At 41.6% G+C, this 14,320-nt stretch overlaps 1 protein-coding gene across 2 annotated transcripts in view; it reads right to left on the bottom strand.

Moving 5' to 3' along the window:
* Positions 1-2,443: 2,443 nt before the first annotated feature.
* The window catches only part of HSPA12A (heat shock protein family A (Hsp70) member 12A), a 53,151-nt gene continuing 41,274 nt past the window's right edge, over positions 2,444-14,320 (bottom strand). For both annotated transcript variants that reach the window (XM_032116234.1, XM_032116235.1), the window contains exons 8-12: positions 11,936-12,022; positions 11,312-11,416; positions 10,635-10,893; positions 8,888-8,991; positions 2,444-7,616 (exon numbers count right to left, since the gene is read on the bottom strand). In XM_032116234.1, the coding sequence (XP_031972125.1) occupies positions 6,982-7,616; positions 8,888-8,991; positions 10,635-10,893; positions 11,312-11,416; positions 11,936-12,022 (1,190 nt within the window). In that variant the 3' untranslated portion in view covers positions 2,444-6,981. The remainder of the gene's footprint in view (positions 7,617-8,887; positions 8,992-10,634; positions 10,894-11,311; positions 11,417-11,935; positions 12,023-14,320) is intronic.

The raw sequence follows: 14,320 nt of genomic DNA, 5'->3' as shown, positions 1-14,320 counted from the left end.
AAAGTTTTGGTGGGGGGACACAGCTTGAGAAAAAAGATCCATCATGATTGTCACTAGATGAAAAATAAACCTTCAGAGCAATCCATTACCTGCAGCCTTGTGTGTTACCAAGTGCACAGCCTGCAGGCTGTTTGTGTGTGAGAAGCACCCGGGCAGCACCGAGGCTGCTCCTTGGACTACAAAGGAAGAGGATGTGTTCAGTCTGGTGTCTGCTCTTATCAGCTGATGGCAGACGGAAGTTCCTACTAGAGGTGCAGAGATTACTCCTCAAAGGGAAGGAAATACTCCTTGTTGCCCTTAGGAAAGGGAGAGTCACCTTTCTAACTCCTTAGATTACTGCGGTTTAACAAACTCTGGCAATCACAGCTGTCTTACCACTCTCTGCTTTAAAAACATCCCTGATCTTGTAACTGCTGGAGCAGCACTCCAGTGCCTCTGTTTACGCACATCAGGTCCTGGTTACACACCTCTCCAGCCAATTCCTTTGTTTCCTTACACTCAGTCTGGTATCGTCCTCCTTTGACGTCTTGACTCTGCTGCAGCACACAATATTCCCCGAGTAAGCTTAGATTTATTTTTCATTTCCCCATGTCTGTGTCAGCTCACATGTGGACACTGATAGAAGGATCATAGTGGCTGCAATCTACCAAGTTCTTAATTTTTTTTGCCATCACATGGTAATGAACACCATGTCATCATTCAGTAACTTCTGCTCTGGGCACAAAGCCAGAGCTCCTGGGATATGGCATCTAGTAAACTTTTCCCTATTATTGCAATCCCTGAAAAATGAGAAAATATGTACTACTTTAAAATCGAAGCCAGCACGTAATCAACTGTATGTTAACTAAAGAGAGAGTACAGAATTTCTTGTTTGCAGAAAAAGGTTTGCAAAGATCAATTTCTTTGCATCTGTGGAACTGCACAGGCTGTGGTGGAAACTCCTTCCTTTTTTGAATACCCACATTCAAGGTGGTTTCCTTCTTAACTTGAAGGAAAAAAGCTCAGTGCCTTATTGTGACTTTGCATTGGTTCCACCACAAAAATGTTTTGGTGTGTTAGAACACAGCAAGGCATGAATGAGAATTAATAAAGCAGAATTTATTCCTAAAAAAAGTTAAGTACAAGACTGGCAAATAACAGGCCTGAATCCCAGACACACAAAGCATCTGCAATTCTCACCAATTTATCCAGGCTGCACCTCTTGAAAATCAACCAGTCCTTGCACTGAGTAAAGGAGCTCTGGGTCCACTGTCCCTAAGACAGAGAGCTGGACACTGCTGTCAGGGAGGCTCTTTTACAAGTGGTTTTATTCCATAGCTATTCACATGAATACAAAATCTGCAAACTTCAGTAAGGACTTAACGTGATTTTGTAGAACCAACAACTTATAAAAAATCCCTCAAGTTGGGGCTGTAACTTTAAATTAAAAAACACTCATATGAGAAAGCCTTAAGATTCAGAAAAGCCCAGTGTAAGGACCAAATTCTGAATGCACACACATGAAACCCCACTGGAATCTTCAGCAATGTGGTAGAATACTGAAAGTAAAATTTGGTTCTTAATGTGTCTCTGAAGACTGTAATTATATTTCCCATTGTACTAGTAACATTAATTGAATGTTTAGGTGAAATCAAGTTCATTACAAGTTAAATACAGTACCTAGCCTATTAGGATGGTGTTTATAATTATAGTCATAAAGCACTTGTAAAACACCTTCATTGCAGCAAATAGGTGGAAGCTGGCTGTAGTGGCTGCTAAAGCATCTCAGGTCACTCTCTGCATCTTTGCAGCCTCGTGGACCAAGGTCACCTGTGCCACTGAATCACCTCCAGAGCTTGTGCCAACACTGCTGAATTTCAGAGGGACATGGCCTACAGCTGTTAGCAGAAGAATGTAATGCTGCACAAATTGTTATGCAAGGGTTTTTTCAGTGCAGCTGGACCTTACTAAACATCCCTAGATCTATAAAGAGGAACATTCTCATGCTAATGTACCTGGTTATTGGCCAGCTTATTGGCCTGATAACGCATTTTTAACAATAAAACAGCTTTTAATAATGCAAGACCTAAGAGATTACAGTTCTCTTTATCAAAATTTGTATTTGATTTCATGGCTCTCTGAGAGCATCATTACAGAAAATAATTGATCTGCTTTGGGTATTGCTCAAAGTCTTTCTGTCTGAACTCCAACAAAACCTTACTTGGACAGCTACACCAATTTTGCTGGAAGTTGAGTCATGAGCAGCAGTGAAGTTCCACCTTGGGCACACTCGGAGGACACAACTAAAGCAGTACAGATGGTTGGTGTCACTTCTGCTCAGTTACACACATGAAGGAGAGCACCCAAATTCATGCATAACCACTTGGCCTGTCTCACTTTCATAATAAATTAGGTTTCTTTTTATAGCCATTTTCGTAAGAATAGTAGCACCAAAAAAGAGGAATTAGTTTTAAGGTATTTTATTTGACATGACTGAAGACACAAGAACACTCAAGATACAATCCAGACAAGTTGTGAACAGCTCCAAGTATCAGTGAAATCTGAATTTATCTTGCACAGAGGTGAACAAGACCACAATGGTTGGTTTTATAATATAGTTTAAGACTATTTCAAGCAGGTGTGACATTATGCCCAACAACTTTTATACTGTTCATCCGCTTAAGCCACTTCGTATCATAAATATGCAGCTTATCTTGGCTATTAAATCTCTGCAATATATAATTAGCCTTCTCATAATAATGCATTAAAACTCCTGTATATTAATATTGGTATACTCATACCAATGCAAGCTGTCCTAACCACCACTGCACATTTATCATATTCTAGCACAATTAATCATTCCATCACAATTAGCTGCTAAACTTCAGCCGAGAGTTCAGTAACTTGGACCCAAACTTGCAAGTCTGCTTAGAGCAAAACTCCTGCCAAGACCTTCTGCTTTCCCTATGGATAGCAGGCCTTGTTGTCTTTTCAACATTAACTTGCACAATGTCATCCGAAACCCCTACTAAAAAAATGCTCTGCAGGGAATCTCCTGCAAAAGTATCACAACTACAGTTCTAAGAACGCCTCATTTCCTAGTAAATTTCATATTACTTTTACAGCCTAGCATCCTTTATCAAAATGGGCATCCACATGCCTCTTACAATGTAAAGTTGTTTAATTGGGTTATAGTCTATAGACCACAGCATAATATTCTACTCAACAATTCTAATTCCTTAGAGAGACAAGCTAATTTTCCATTCTGAAAGAGGGCAACAAGGACAGCTGGGAGTTTCTTCAGTAGTTCGGTGCTCTGCAAAGATAAGCTTGATAGTGTTCTCACCAGACTGAAGGAGGAAGTGCAAAAATATGTAAACCACATTTTACAGTTACAGGGATCTCAGCAACAAGGCCCTGCTTGGATCCAGATGGGATCTCACAAAAGGTGAATCAGAGAGGGCAGAGAATCGCTGCTGTGTAGGGAACAGTGCTTCAGAAGAGCTGCAGAAACCACCTGTAGCTTTCCCTGCAGACAGGCTGGAAACAGCACAAAAATCATGGGCCACCTGACCTTGCAGGTCACCTCCTCTTCACAGGGGAGACAGGGGGTGGCAGCCATTTATTAGATCAAATCCTGTGTTAAGGCCACTGAAAACAAACCTGTGCAGAACTGGACAGATTCAGCTTAACAAAGCATGCAAAGACAGCAAAGCTTATTTTTCTGTAAGAACTTTTGTTTTTTGGTCGGTGGACACGGTAGACAGAGACTGGATCTTACCTGCAGCTACAATACAAGAGTGTTGCCTGGCTTTGGAAGGTAGTTTTTCATTTGTTGTTGTTGTTTTTTAAACTAGAGAAGATCCTTTTTAAAAACCCAAAACCTAGTGAAGAAGCTGTATACCCAGATTTTACAATCTGATTTTTGGTTTTACAGGAGGATTCATCCATTATTATGAAGAACTGCTGGAGATGGAATGGTCACCATCTGAAACAAAGAAATGAAAACCCCAGCAACAGACTATTGCATTTGTGTGATGTGCTTAGCTGGTATGACTTGCATTGCAGGAAGAATGTTGTATTCTCTGACACACCAACATTTCTTTCCTATTATTATAAGATCGGCCTTTCACATTTCATATCTTACCATCTTTAAAAGCCTATAATTACAGAAGCTGATTGAGAAACTATGTTATTTAAAATTAACAGCTGAATGAAATCAACAGAGGCAAAGTGCATTTTTATACAAGAAAATAGCACTGTAGAAAGAAAGATTCTGTACAATATTTAAATATTGTATATACATAAAATTATATTGTTCATAACTCATCTTAAAGTTTCTCTTGTTTGTAAACCATGGAAAGCAACACACACAAAAAATCCCAGTATTTAGCTTTTAAAGCATTTAGCAGGCAGCTAATTTAGCAGGAAATCGACTGCTAGCAAGCACACTTTGTAATTATAGAAAGTATCCAGCAGGATACTGTGACTAGCATTCTCCATAGTCCTTTATTTATTTATTTATTTTAAAGCTGAATGCAGAACACATTTCCCACTCAACCAGGGAATTCTGCAGGAGACACGGAAAACTCAATGACAAAATGCAGTGGATCAGTTCTGCAGCTCTCTACTGTGGCAAAACTCCAGGATAAACACAGAAAGTTTAAGTGCAGGATTGGAACATAAATTAATGAAATAACTGATAAAGCTTTAATTTCCCAGAAGTGTCAGTAATGGATTTAACTCATGCTCAACTTTTTAAAAAGGAAGGTTTAGATTAATAATAAACATTGCAAAGTTTTGAAAATGTAATGAATTCCAGCAGGTAATCAGGCAGCTCTGTATAAATGCTCTGGAAAGTGTCAGCATTTTAGGGTGATTCTGCAGGTTGGTACCAGTCTGATAGTTTGGAGTGGGACTAGGATTTGAACCTGAAGTTGTCAGTTCATGGCAGATACAGAATGTATGTTTCAGAAGTTTTCCTCCTGTAGCATTTTGCAAAATAAAAACTATTCTAGGTGCAAAAGAAATTTTCCAGGTGAGCACGCTCAAGGAAACGTTTCCAGAAAGTTATTATTTGGAAAACAAGACGCTATAATGGCCATCAGTGCATTTCCCCTGTGTCAAGAGCTCTGTGCTCACTGCCAGTAAGGAATGCTTTATTTAATGCTATTTGTACTTTCATTCTATTGGCTTCTACCTTCCACTTCATTGGCCATTCAACTCAACCCAGCAATACATTTTACTCAACTAAAATGTTTGCTACAAAAAATACATTATGGTACCTTTGATCTGAATGTTTTGTCTCTTCTGAATTGTTTAAATGTTTCAGCCATCATCTAGCTGTGCTTCCAAATCTTAACATAGGAATGAACAAGAAAACAAATATAATCACTTGGGGAAGTGCATGATAAAGCAGATGGGTCAGAGGGATGTTGGCAGGCTGAAGAAATGTGCAGACAGGAACCTCAAAAAGTTCAGCAAAGGCAAGTACAAAGTCCTGAACCTGGGCAGGAATAACCCCATGCACCAGGAGAAGCTGTGGACCAAGTGTCTGGGAAGCAGCCTGGCAGCAGAACAGCACCTTGACATCGTGGCAGACACAAGGCTGAGCGTGAGCCAGCAACGTGCCCTTGCAACAAGGAATGCCAGCAGCCTCCTGGGCTGCACTGGGAACAGCACTGTCAGCAGGTCTAGGAAAGTGATTATTCCCCTGATTCAGCCCTGGTGAGACCATGTCCAGAGTGCCAGGTCCAGTTCTGTACTTCCCAGGACAAGAGAGACACGGACAAACGGCACTGAGACCAACAAAGGGTCATGAAGGCAATGAAGGGATTGGGGGATCTTTCATGTGAAGTGAGACTGAGAGAGCTGGGGCTGTTGGACTCAAGGAGGCTCAGGGGATGCTAGGAATGTGTACAAGTGCCTGAGAGCAGACAGGAAAGAGGATGCAGCCAGACTTCTCAGAGGTATCTAGTGAAGGAGCAAGGAAGAAGCAACACACATGAATTTAAACTCAAGAAATTCCTTTCAAAGGTAAGAAGAAACTTTTGCAGTGAGGGTTGTCAAGTAAGTCACCTGGAGTTTAGGGATCTTCATTTTGGAGATAATAAAAATTAGAAAAAGCAACTTGTTCTGATTGATACTGCTTAGAACTGAGAGGTTTTATCAGACAGTCAATGGATGTCCCCTTCAAGTTCAGCTACTCTGTGATTCTATGGTTTCAGATGGAGACTAATAAAAATAAGTTTAGAAGACCCGGAAGAGAAATAGGTTTGTTCTTAATATTATTTTCCGAAGTATAATGAAGGTAATGCTAGCTAATTAATCTGACAGCTTGTTCTGAGAGCTTTGACAACAAAGGCCCTGTTTTCAAACTGGAGCAATCAATATTAGGCTCCCAAAACACCTATCTATTTCCTAAATATAATTCCAAGGATTTCTGGGGATTTTCTTTACTCAGAATTTAAATAAGTTAGTTCCTATTTCTTTGAGTCATTGATTTTCAGCACTTTAAATTCTGAAAGCACTGGGCAAAATCAAAAGAATACTATGAACTACTAATTTGTTCCCATTGCCAGAGGATGGTGCTGTTTAAACAGATATCCCACACAGATACACGCCCTACAACAGCCACGTGGGTTAGTGAGTTTTTCTCAGGAGGAAGAAGGCGGCGAAGAGATTACAACTTGGTATATTTTTAACTAACCTTCAGGACCCAACAATAATCAGTGTTTACTAAATAAAGGTAGATCTTTAAGCATGCTTGAGTAACTTGGTAACTTTTACTACCTCTGGAACTTTTGCTCCCAAAACCTTTTAAGGGTCTTTCAAAAATCCAGCCTTTGGTCACCAAAGGGCACAAACACGACATACCCCACCTTACTAGCTGTTCTCATGTAGCCTGCTGAAATTCAAGGTGATGACATGACAGACGGAAGTCAAAAAATGCAACAGTGGAAGATCAGTCTCACAAACAGGCTGTGGTGGGGGAAAGGGCCGTTAGTAATTTAAGAAATCAATACCAACTTTGACACTTTTAGAGGTTGCAACATCAACAGCCATGGCTTTGATTTCAGTGTCCCCAAACTGCATCAGTGTTTTGATCTCCCGCCGGCTGGGCACAGAAGCGTCAGTTCCCGTGAGATCCAAGCGCAGGGTGCCGCACTTCTTCACGCCAGGCTCGGTGATGAAGCTGACGTTGTCTTGCTCTGAGCTGTAGATATTGATCACTATTACTAACTGAGAAGGCTTGGCAGGTGTGTAACTGCGTGTCACAGTCTCTCCCAGGGCTACAGACTGGTCGGCTGAGATGAATTTGTCAAAGACATCAGTGCACCAGCGCGTGCCGTCTTTGACCAGCAGCTTCTCCGGGGGATGCTTCCCCTCCACAAAGCGGTTGAGCACCCCGACGCCGTAGGTGAGAGGGGAACGCCGCACCTTGATGACAGCAGGGTCGAGGCCAAAGAGAACAGCTCCTTTGAGGATGGTCAGACCCACATCCTGGGGAATGATGACCCGGCACCTTGAGCCAAAAGCGCTCTGGACGGCTTGTTGGAGCAAGGGGGATTCAGCGAAGCCGCCCACCAGGAACAGAAACTTCACATTGGTCACCTCTGGCTTATCAAACACTTCACCTGAACAGAAACAGAGACCATTCAATAAGGAAAAATCCACTGTGATGAGGCAGAGTCAGTGAAAATCCCCATGTCTGAGTGCACTGAGTGTTTCCTGCACATGATCTGAAATTGACACATCTGTGCCCACACTGCCACCCTCAGCATGCACCAGTCCCATGTCTGTAGTCTCTACAACATTTCACTATGAATTCACTTACCTCAAAGCATACAACATTTCTGAAGTGGCATTTAAAACAGACCCTTTACTGAATTCCAGATAAATCACCCCATTTCAAATTCACTTATTATTTCTGACCCAAACATCTTAGCCACAACAAATACCACCTGCAAAATAACACCTCTTTACATTTTTACGCATGCTCATTCTTAACTTAAGCCTGCATCTCCTACTTTCCAGAAAATCATGCAGTTCAGTTGTCAGCTCACTTGTAGTTCAAACAACTGAGTTACTTACCACAACTGTTGCAATCCTAGGTGCCTCCCTCCCTGCTCATATATAAGCTGCTCTATAATTGTTGTCTGACTAAGTTCTGAAATTTAGCTAATAATCCCTCACATGTGATGAGCAAAGCTGGATATTCCATTGCAAACAGTGCTTTGTAATCTGTAGAAAGCAACACTTTTCTCACCACATGCATTGTACTCTACTTGATACAAATTTCATCTTCCACCAGAAAAGACCTTAAATAGTAACTTTCCTAATAAGCACATGTCACTTTCCATTACTGGACAAATAAACTCATTGCTGTTTAAGCCATGCCTGGAAGTACTTTTACCATGATGCATCATTTACCATTTGTGTTTTAGAGATGTCAGTGATTTGGATGGTCATGAACAAATGTGACCTTCCAGTGGGAATGAAGGAACCAGAGGTCTTAATACCAGGAATAATGAGAAATGAATTACACTTCTGGCATTATTTAGTGGTTGCCTGAAACTGAAAAAAAGAAAGGCAGGATCTGGGTTTCTCAGTGCATGTCAGCCTTCTGAATGCTTGCAGCCCTGGAAGCACAGAGTAATTGAAGCTTAGGCAGGAACAGGACTGGATCACACCCACTAAACAGTTCATAGCTAGTAGGAGTATGTGCTCAGGACACATCCCTTACTTTTATTATCTGCCTAGCTGATCTGTAGAGAGCTGCAAGTTTCAGAACTGAATTCCTTGTCCACAACTGGTGCATAGCAGGAGGGTTGTTACTGGGTTGAACTGGGTGAGCAAAGCTCCAGTTTCAGCTCAGCCAGAAATGGAATCACACACAGATACGTACTCAGGTGCTGAATGATCTGGTCAATCGTAGGTTTGAAAAGAGCATTCATTGCATCTGGGCTCATCCTCAGCATTCCCTGGGAGGACCACTTCACAAAGTCCACACTGCAAAAGAACAGTGAGAAAGAACATTAAACCATTGCAGCTGAGCTGCAAAACAACCACCAGGTATTAAATAAATGAATTAATAAGTTTACAGAATCTGCATGCCTTTTCCTTAGTAGAAAGTGCCCCAGCTCACCCTAGTCCCATACCAACTGCAGTTATGTAAAACTTGAAGGGAGAATTATTATTTTTGCTTGTCTAATTGTTGTTTTCTTTGCCTGATTGCCTTCCACAGCATTAGCAAGGCTCAACTGCTCTCTGAAACAGCTGGCAGTCAATGCAGTGCTCGCTCATCTGGAACAGCACTGATTCATCCCCAGAAGGGCAACATTTAGATTACAGCAGTAGCAGGCCAAAGCCACTGGAAACACACAAGGAAAACAAGCAAGTTGGGAAGCCTCAGGAGGCAAAAGAGAGAACAGCATTTTTAATGAGGCATTAACATTTATTAAGTGAATACAGGCATTATGCTATTCTATCACTGATACACATCTGTATAGCTCAGTAATCTCCCTTTCATTCATGCACATTATATGTCAACCTTTACACTCTTTCTACCCTGTTAGCCAATTCATTTCATTTCATTTGAAGGGAGCATTTAGCATCCCAAGATTCACCATTAAGGTTATTAATAAAAAGGAGATGGCCTTGTGTGGGGGATTATTTCCAGAAATTTTTAATGATTTCAGAACCTCAGTCTCATTTAGAAAGCAACTTTTAGCTGGGTTCAAAGTCATTTAAGCTTACTGTACATTTGCCAATAACTTCTGAAAGAGATGCAGGAGTTCCACCCTGCATACTACATTCAACACTGGCTAGTTTAAAAAATTAAGGTACAGGTACTAAATACCAAATCTTCCCCTCTCAGGTCCCAAGCCTCCTGCTCCAGATTCACAGGTTCTCTTGTTCATTCTCTTTTACACCATTAAACTCCAAGTTTTCTGTAGTATATAACTTCAAAAGATGCAAAATGCCCATTTCTACTTTCTTCTCACTTCCTTTTCTACAGCAGTCCATGATCTTATCATTTAGGGTGACTTCTCGATACTGAAAATCATGAATTAAAATCTCTGGAGGGGATTATGTCTCCCTGCCTATCAGGAAAATTATCAAACTTGTAAAATACTATAAGAAACAAAAGCCTGCCATCACTTCAAAAGCTGAACACTTTCCCCTTGCAGAGCTTTATGTAGTAGCATATGTTTTCTCCAGTGATCTGATACTGTTAATAACTTCCTTCAAACCATGAACATATTTACACATCTCACAATCTTGGATTTTTTCCAGGATCCAGGGCGCTAAAAATTAAGGTTCTAGGCAACAAATCCTGTGTTTGATCTGACATTCCTAATTAACATGCAAGGGACTCGAATATACAAAGGAAGTGATGCAGTGGTGGCCTAGCAGAAGTCGTAGAAAGCAATACCTGAAAAGTGCAAGTCTTGTACAGAAAAGCTTTTGTAAGACATCGATCAGAACTTTTCATTCTGGAAACTGCACTAGAGGCAGTCCCATTTTCTCCTCCTTGCATTACACTTTTACACCGTTACCTTTCAGTCCTAATATAATTAGGATATTTTAATTATTTGTCTTTGCTACCAGTAGTTAATTCTGCATCCATGTGGTTTCAATTGTCTACTCACTTGCTTTTCCTCAAGGCATGTTCTACGCTGTGACCTCGGAACTTCTTGTAGTAGTCAATGAAGGAGAAAGGCAGGGTGATGTTCAGGGGGTTGGTCCTGTCGGGAGCTGCCGCCCGCTTACGGGACTCGAACGCGATCATCAAATCCACCCAGGCTGCAGGACGCTTGATTTTAAACTGCTCAATGAAATCCTCTCCAAATATTTTACACAGGAGCTTTTCAAACTCGTAGTCCACACCTAGAGAACCATACGGTCCACCTGTACCACAGACACAACACAGCTTTAATATTCTGGATATTCTTTAATATTCTTACGACATTTCGAGTTGACCACGTACACATCAGAACAACACTCTCAGGGCTGTCATGGGAGAAGGTCCACAAAAAGAGGTTCTTTTCTCTAGGTAACAGCTGGTCTGATAGACAACATGCTCTCACCTTTGCCTCACTGTTACTCCTGTATCATCATAGCCACTGTAACACTACCACTTATAAATGAGTGATTCAGCCATCCAGCAGCTGGGTTATACTAATTTTGAGTGCTGGTCTCATTTCAGGAAGAACTGTCTGTAAAATGCAATAAAGGCATACATTTCCTGCCCTGACAAGCCAAAACATTACACAAATGTATAATACACAATCTAATTACATAAAGCAAGCAGTGGAAGTGACGTTACCTGTTGCTTTGTAGAGCTCCTTCAGATGTCCTTCAGGGAGCCTGATCTGATGGACAGTCATATCCACTGTGCCTCCTCCGCTGTCAACCACGATGTACCGATCACCTGGAATGCCAAGGGGAGAGGCCAGGGGCATTTACACCACTGTGAGCACACCAGCTCACTGCAATGAGAGCTCCTGAGGCACCAGGGGAGATAATGGCCTACAGACAGCCAGGAATGGCTGTGCTGGAGACTTGATCTTTGCTAGTAATTATAACACAATGATTGATAACAGATATCAAAGTCAGATGTCAAAAGCTATCGAGGCAGCACAGCTGAAAAGCAGATCAGTGGGACTGCTCATGCTGCTGGTGTACATCCTAGTGGGCTACCAAATTAATGTTATGCCTGTTCTGAGTAAAATACTCTGGCTGCAATGGCTTTCCAGCATCTCTTTAATAAATCATACTTTGCTAGAGCATACAGAATTGCAGTCCAGAATTTAAACTTGTGGGTTTTTTCCTTTTCCCCTTTATAACCACTGTGAGAACAATGCAGTGCACAGCACCTTTGTGGGAAACACAGTATTTGCCTGCAATACAAAACCAGTGAGAGCAAAGTTTGTTCAGGAAAGGACAGTACCTTCCTCCAGCTCAGACCAAATTTCTCCTATGACATTTTCCACCATGAAGGTCCGGCTCTGCCGGTTCCGGCGCACGTGTTCCTTCCCTAGTGAGTGACAGAAAGAAGTTACTGAGTATAAAAAAGCAAGAAGAAATAAAATCATAAACTGCAGGAAACAAGTGCCAAGCAGGCTGACAGAGCTGTATGTGTCACTTCGTAACAAAACAAATGTACAAAAATTATTGCATTGGAACCAGGAATGTTAGAATGTCATTCCTAGAAAGAAGGAAAAATGGTTTATAGCCACCCTGATCTTCCCTGATATTGTTATATATACTTCTATGTATTTTAATATATACTAATTACCTAATACAAATAATGCAAATTAATCATATACAGTAATAACCTAGTAAGAAAGCTATAAACATCTCTGACTTGTGTTTTTTAATACACTCTGGCTTGCAAAGCGTGTGCTGGCAGCAGGGTGGGGGGCTGGCAGCCAGCTGTGCTCACAGCAGCCTCTATCAGTAGGTGGCAGTCCCAGCCCGCTCCCAGACAACGCCGACACCACCCAGGATGGGAACATTCCCACACTTACAAAAATTGCTGCTCATTTCGAGTGCTCAGGCAAATACACCTCCCCAACCTCTTAGGATGTCAGTCTACCTCAAAACAAGCAGCCAGAAGCACTGCTGCTCAGATTAGTAACTTCTTAAGGACACAGTGACCACCAGGGCTGACCCTCATGATATTTAAAATATACACCAATTAAAAACTAGGAGTCATCTTGCAAGACTATTGTAACACTCAGTTAACTTACAAGATTTAACTTCTACTTAGACATTTAAAAGATGCAAAACAATCTGTCAAGAGAAAGCAGAGTAGTGAGAACCTCTGCTACTTATGCTTCTAAATCAACCTCTATAACTCAATGATCAAAAAAACCTGCATTCCTTGTGTTATCTTCACTCACCTTCAAAGGCACTTCATAAAACACTACAAGAGAGGCAGCCTGCCATGAGTGAAAATTCTTTGTGGAAATATCAGCACGCAAATCACAGAATGCACTTTGCTTCCTCTTTCTATAGTGCCTGTCATCAGGAAACAGAGCATCAGCTCCACTTGCTCCTGCACCCTCCCCAAAAAGACCCCACGATGCAGAGAAGCTGCCCCAGCCTCAGTACACTGACTGGGCAGCACAGGGAGAGCTCAGATGAAGCATTCCATGACAGAACAAGAACTAGGCCCAAGCAAGGGCCTGTCAAGCCCACAGAAATCAATGGCAATCCTTTCATTCCCTCCTGAGGGCTGGAAGTGAACACAAGAGCCAGTCTTCAACTACAACTGAAGCAAGCTTATCCTTGCTACTATGAACACTGAAATTTTTGTTTTGACTTCACAGCAATAATATGGCCCTTGGAGTGCTTCTCTCTGTTTATATTTAAAGGGTTTTTCTCCTTAATCTGTTCTCAGCTTGTCTTGGGTGCCTGCCATGCCTCTATGAAATTTTAATTCCAACCCCAAATTAATTCACTCCAAACTTTGTTTTCATTAATTTTGACATGAAACCTTTCTCATCCCCAATAGCTTTTTACCATACAAAGTCAAGAATGAGAGTGGTACCCCCACCCAAGAAAAAGCCCATTAGCAGAAATCCATGATCTGCCAGATTCTGCCCAGCTTCAAAACCGTAACCAGATAAACTCCATTATTATTTTCCCAGAAGCAAATCCCTGTGTTGTCTGACAGTGAGTTCACGTAAGATCACATGGAACTGGAATAGTTCATGGCACAAACGAGGGGGACAGCAGCCAAGGGGCCCTGAAGGGACTGAATCCTGAAAATAGATTGTGTCCTGTACTCTGTGTGGGCTTCCAAACACTGAACACATCTGACAAGTGCTGGCTAGGAGAGGCAAGGATTTGAGTGAATGATGTAGTGACTCTGCCTAACTAAAAAAAAAACGCTCTGCTAAGTGCAGGAATAGCTCTACTAGCTCAACCTCCCACCTGCCTCTACTGTTGTGACCTAGCAAATGTGGTAACATACAGATTCTTCTGAAAAATTCCTTCTAGGATAGACTGCCACACTACCATCAGTATGAGGGCAACTGCTACAATTTAGACACACAGGGGAAATATGCACATTATGCAGCAATCAAATCTTACTGCTGCAGGCCACTTTCCTTTTTTTTCCCCCCTCTATTTCCCTCCAGTTTCAGTAGGCTACTAAGCTCAAAAAACTCTGATGATGAAGGATCTTTTGGCAAGTGACTTACAGTGGTCCAATCTCTGTCCCTCCCCTTCAAACACTGACAGTAGCAACAGATCCCAGGTCAATAAATCAGAAGTGCATTATCCAGTTGGTCTTCAACAAGCAGATAAATTCACTGCTACATTCCAA

This window comes from Corvus moneduloides, chromosome 8, assembly GCF_009650955.1.
Source record: "Corvus moneduloides isolate bCorMon1 chromosome 8, bCorMon1.pri, whole genome shotgun sequence".
Lineage (NCBI taxonomy): Eukaryota > Metazoa > Chordata > Aves > Passeriformes > Corvidae > Corvus > Corvus moneduloides.
The sequence above is the reverse complement of the archived record's forward strand: the minus strand, read 5'-3'. Positions and strand labels throughout refer to the sequence as shown.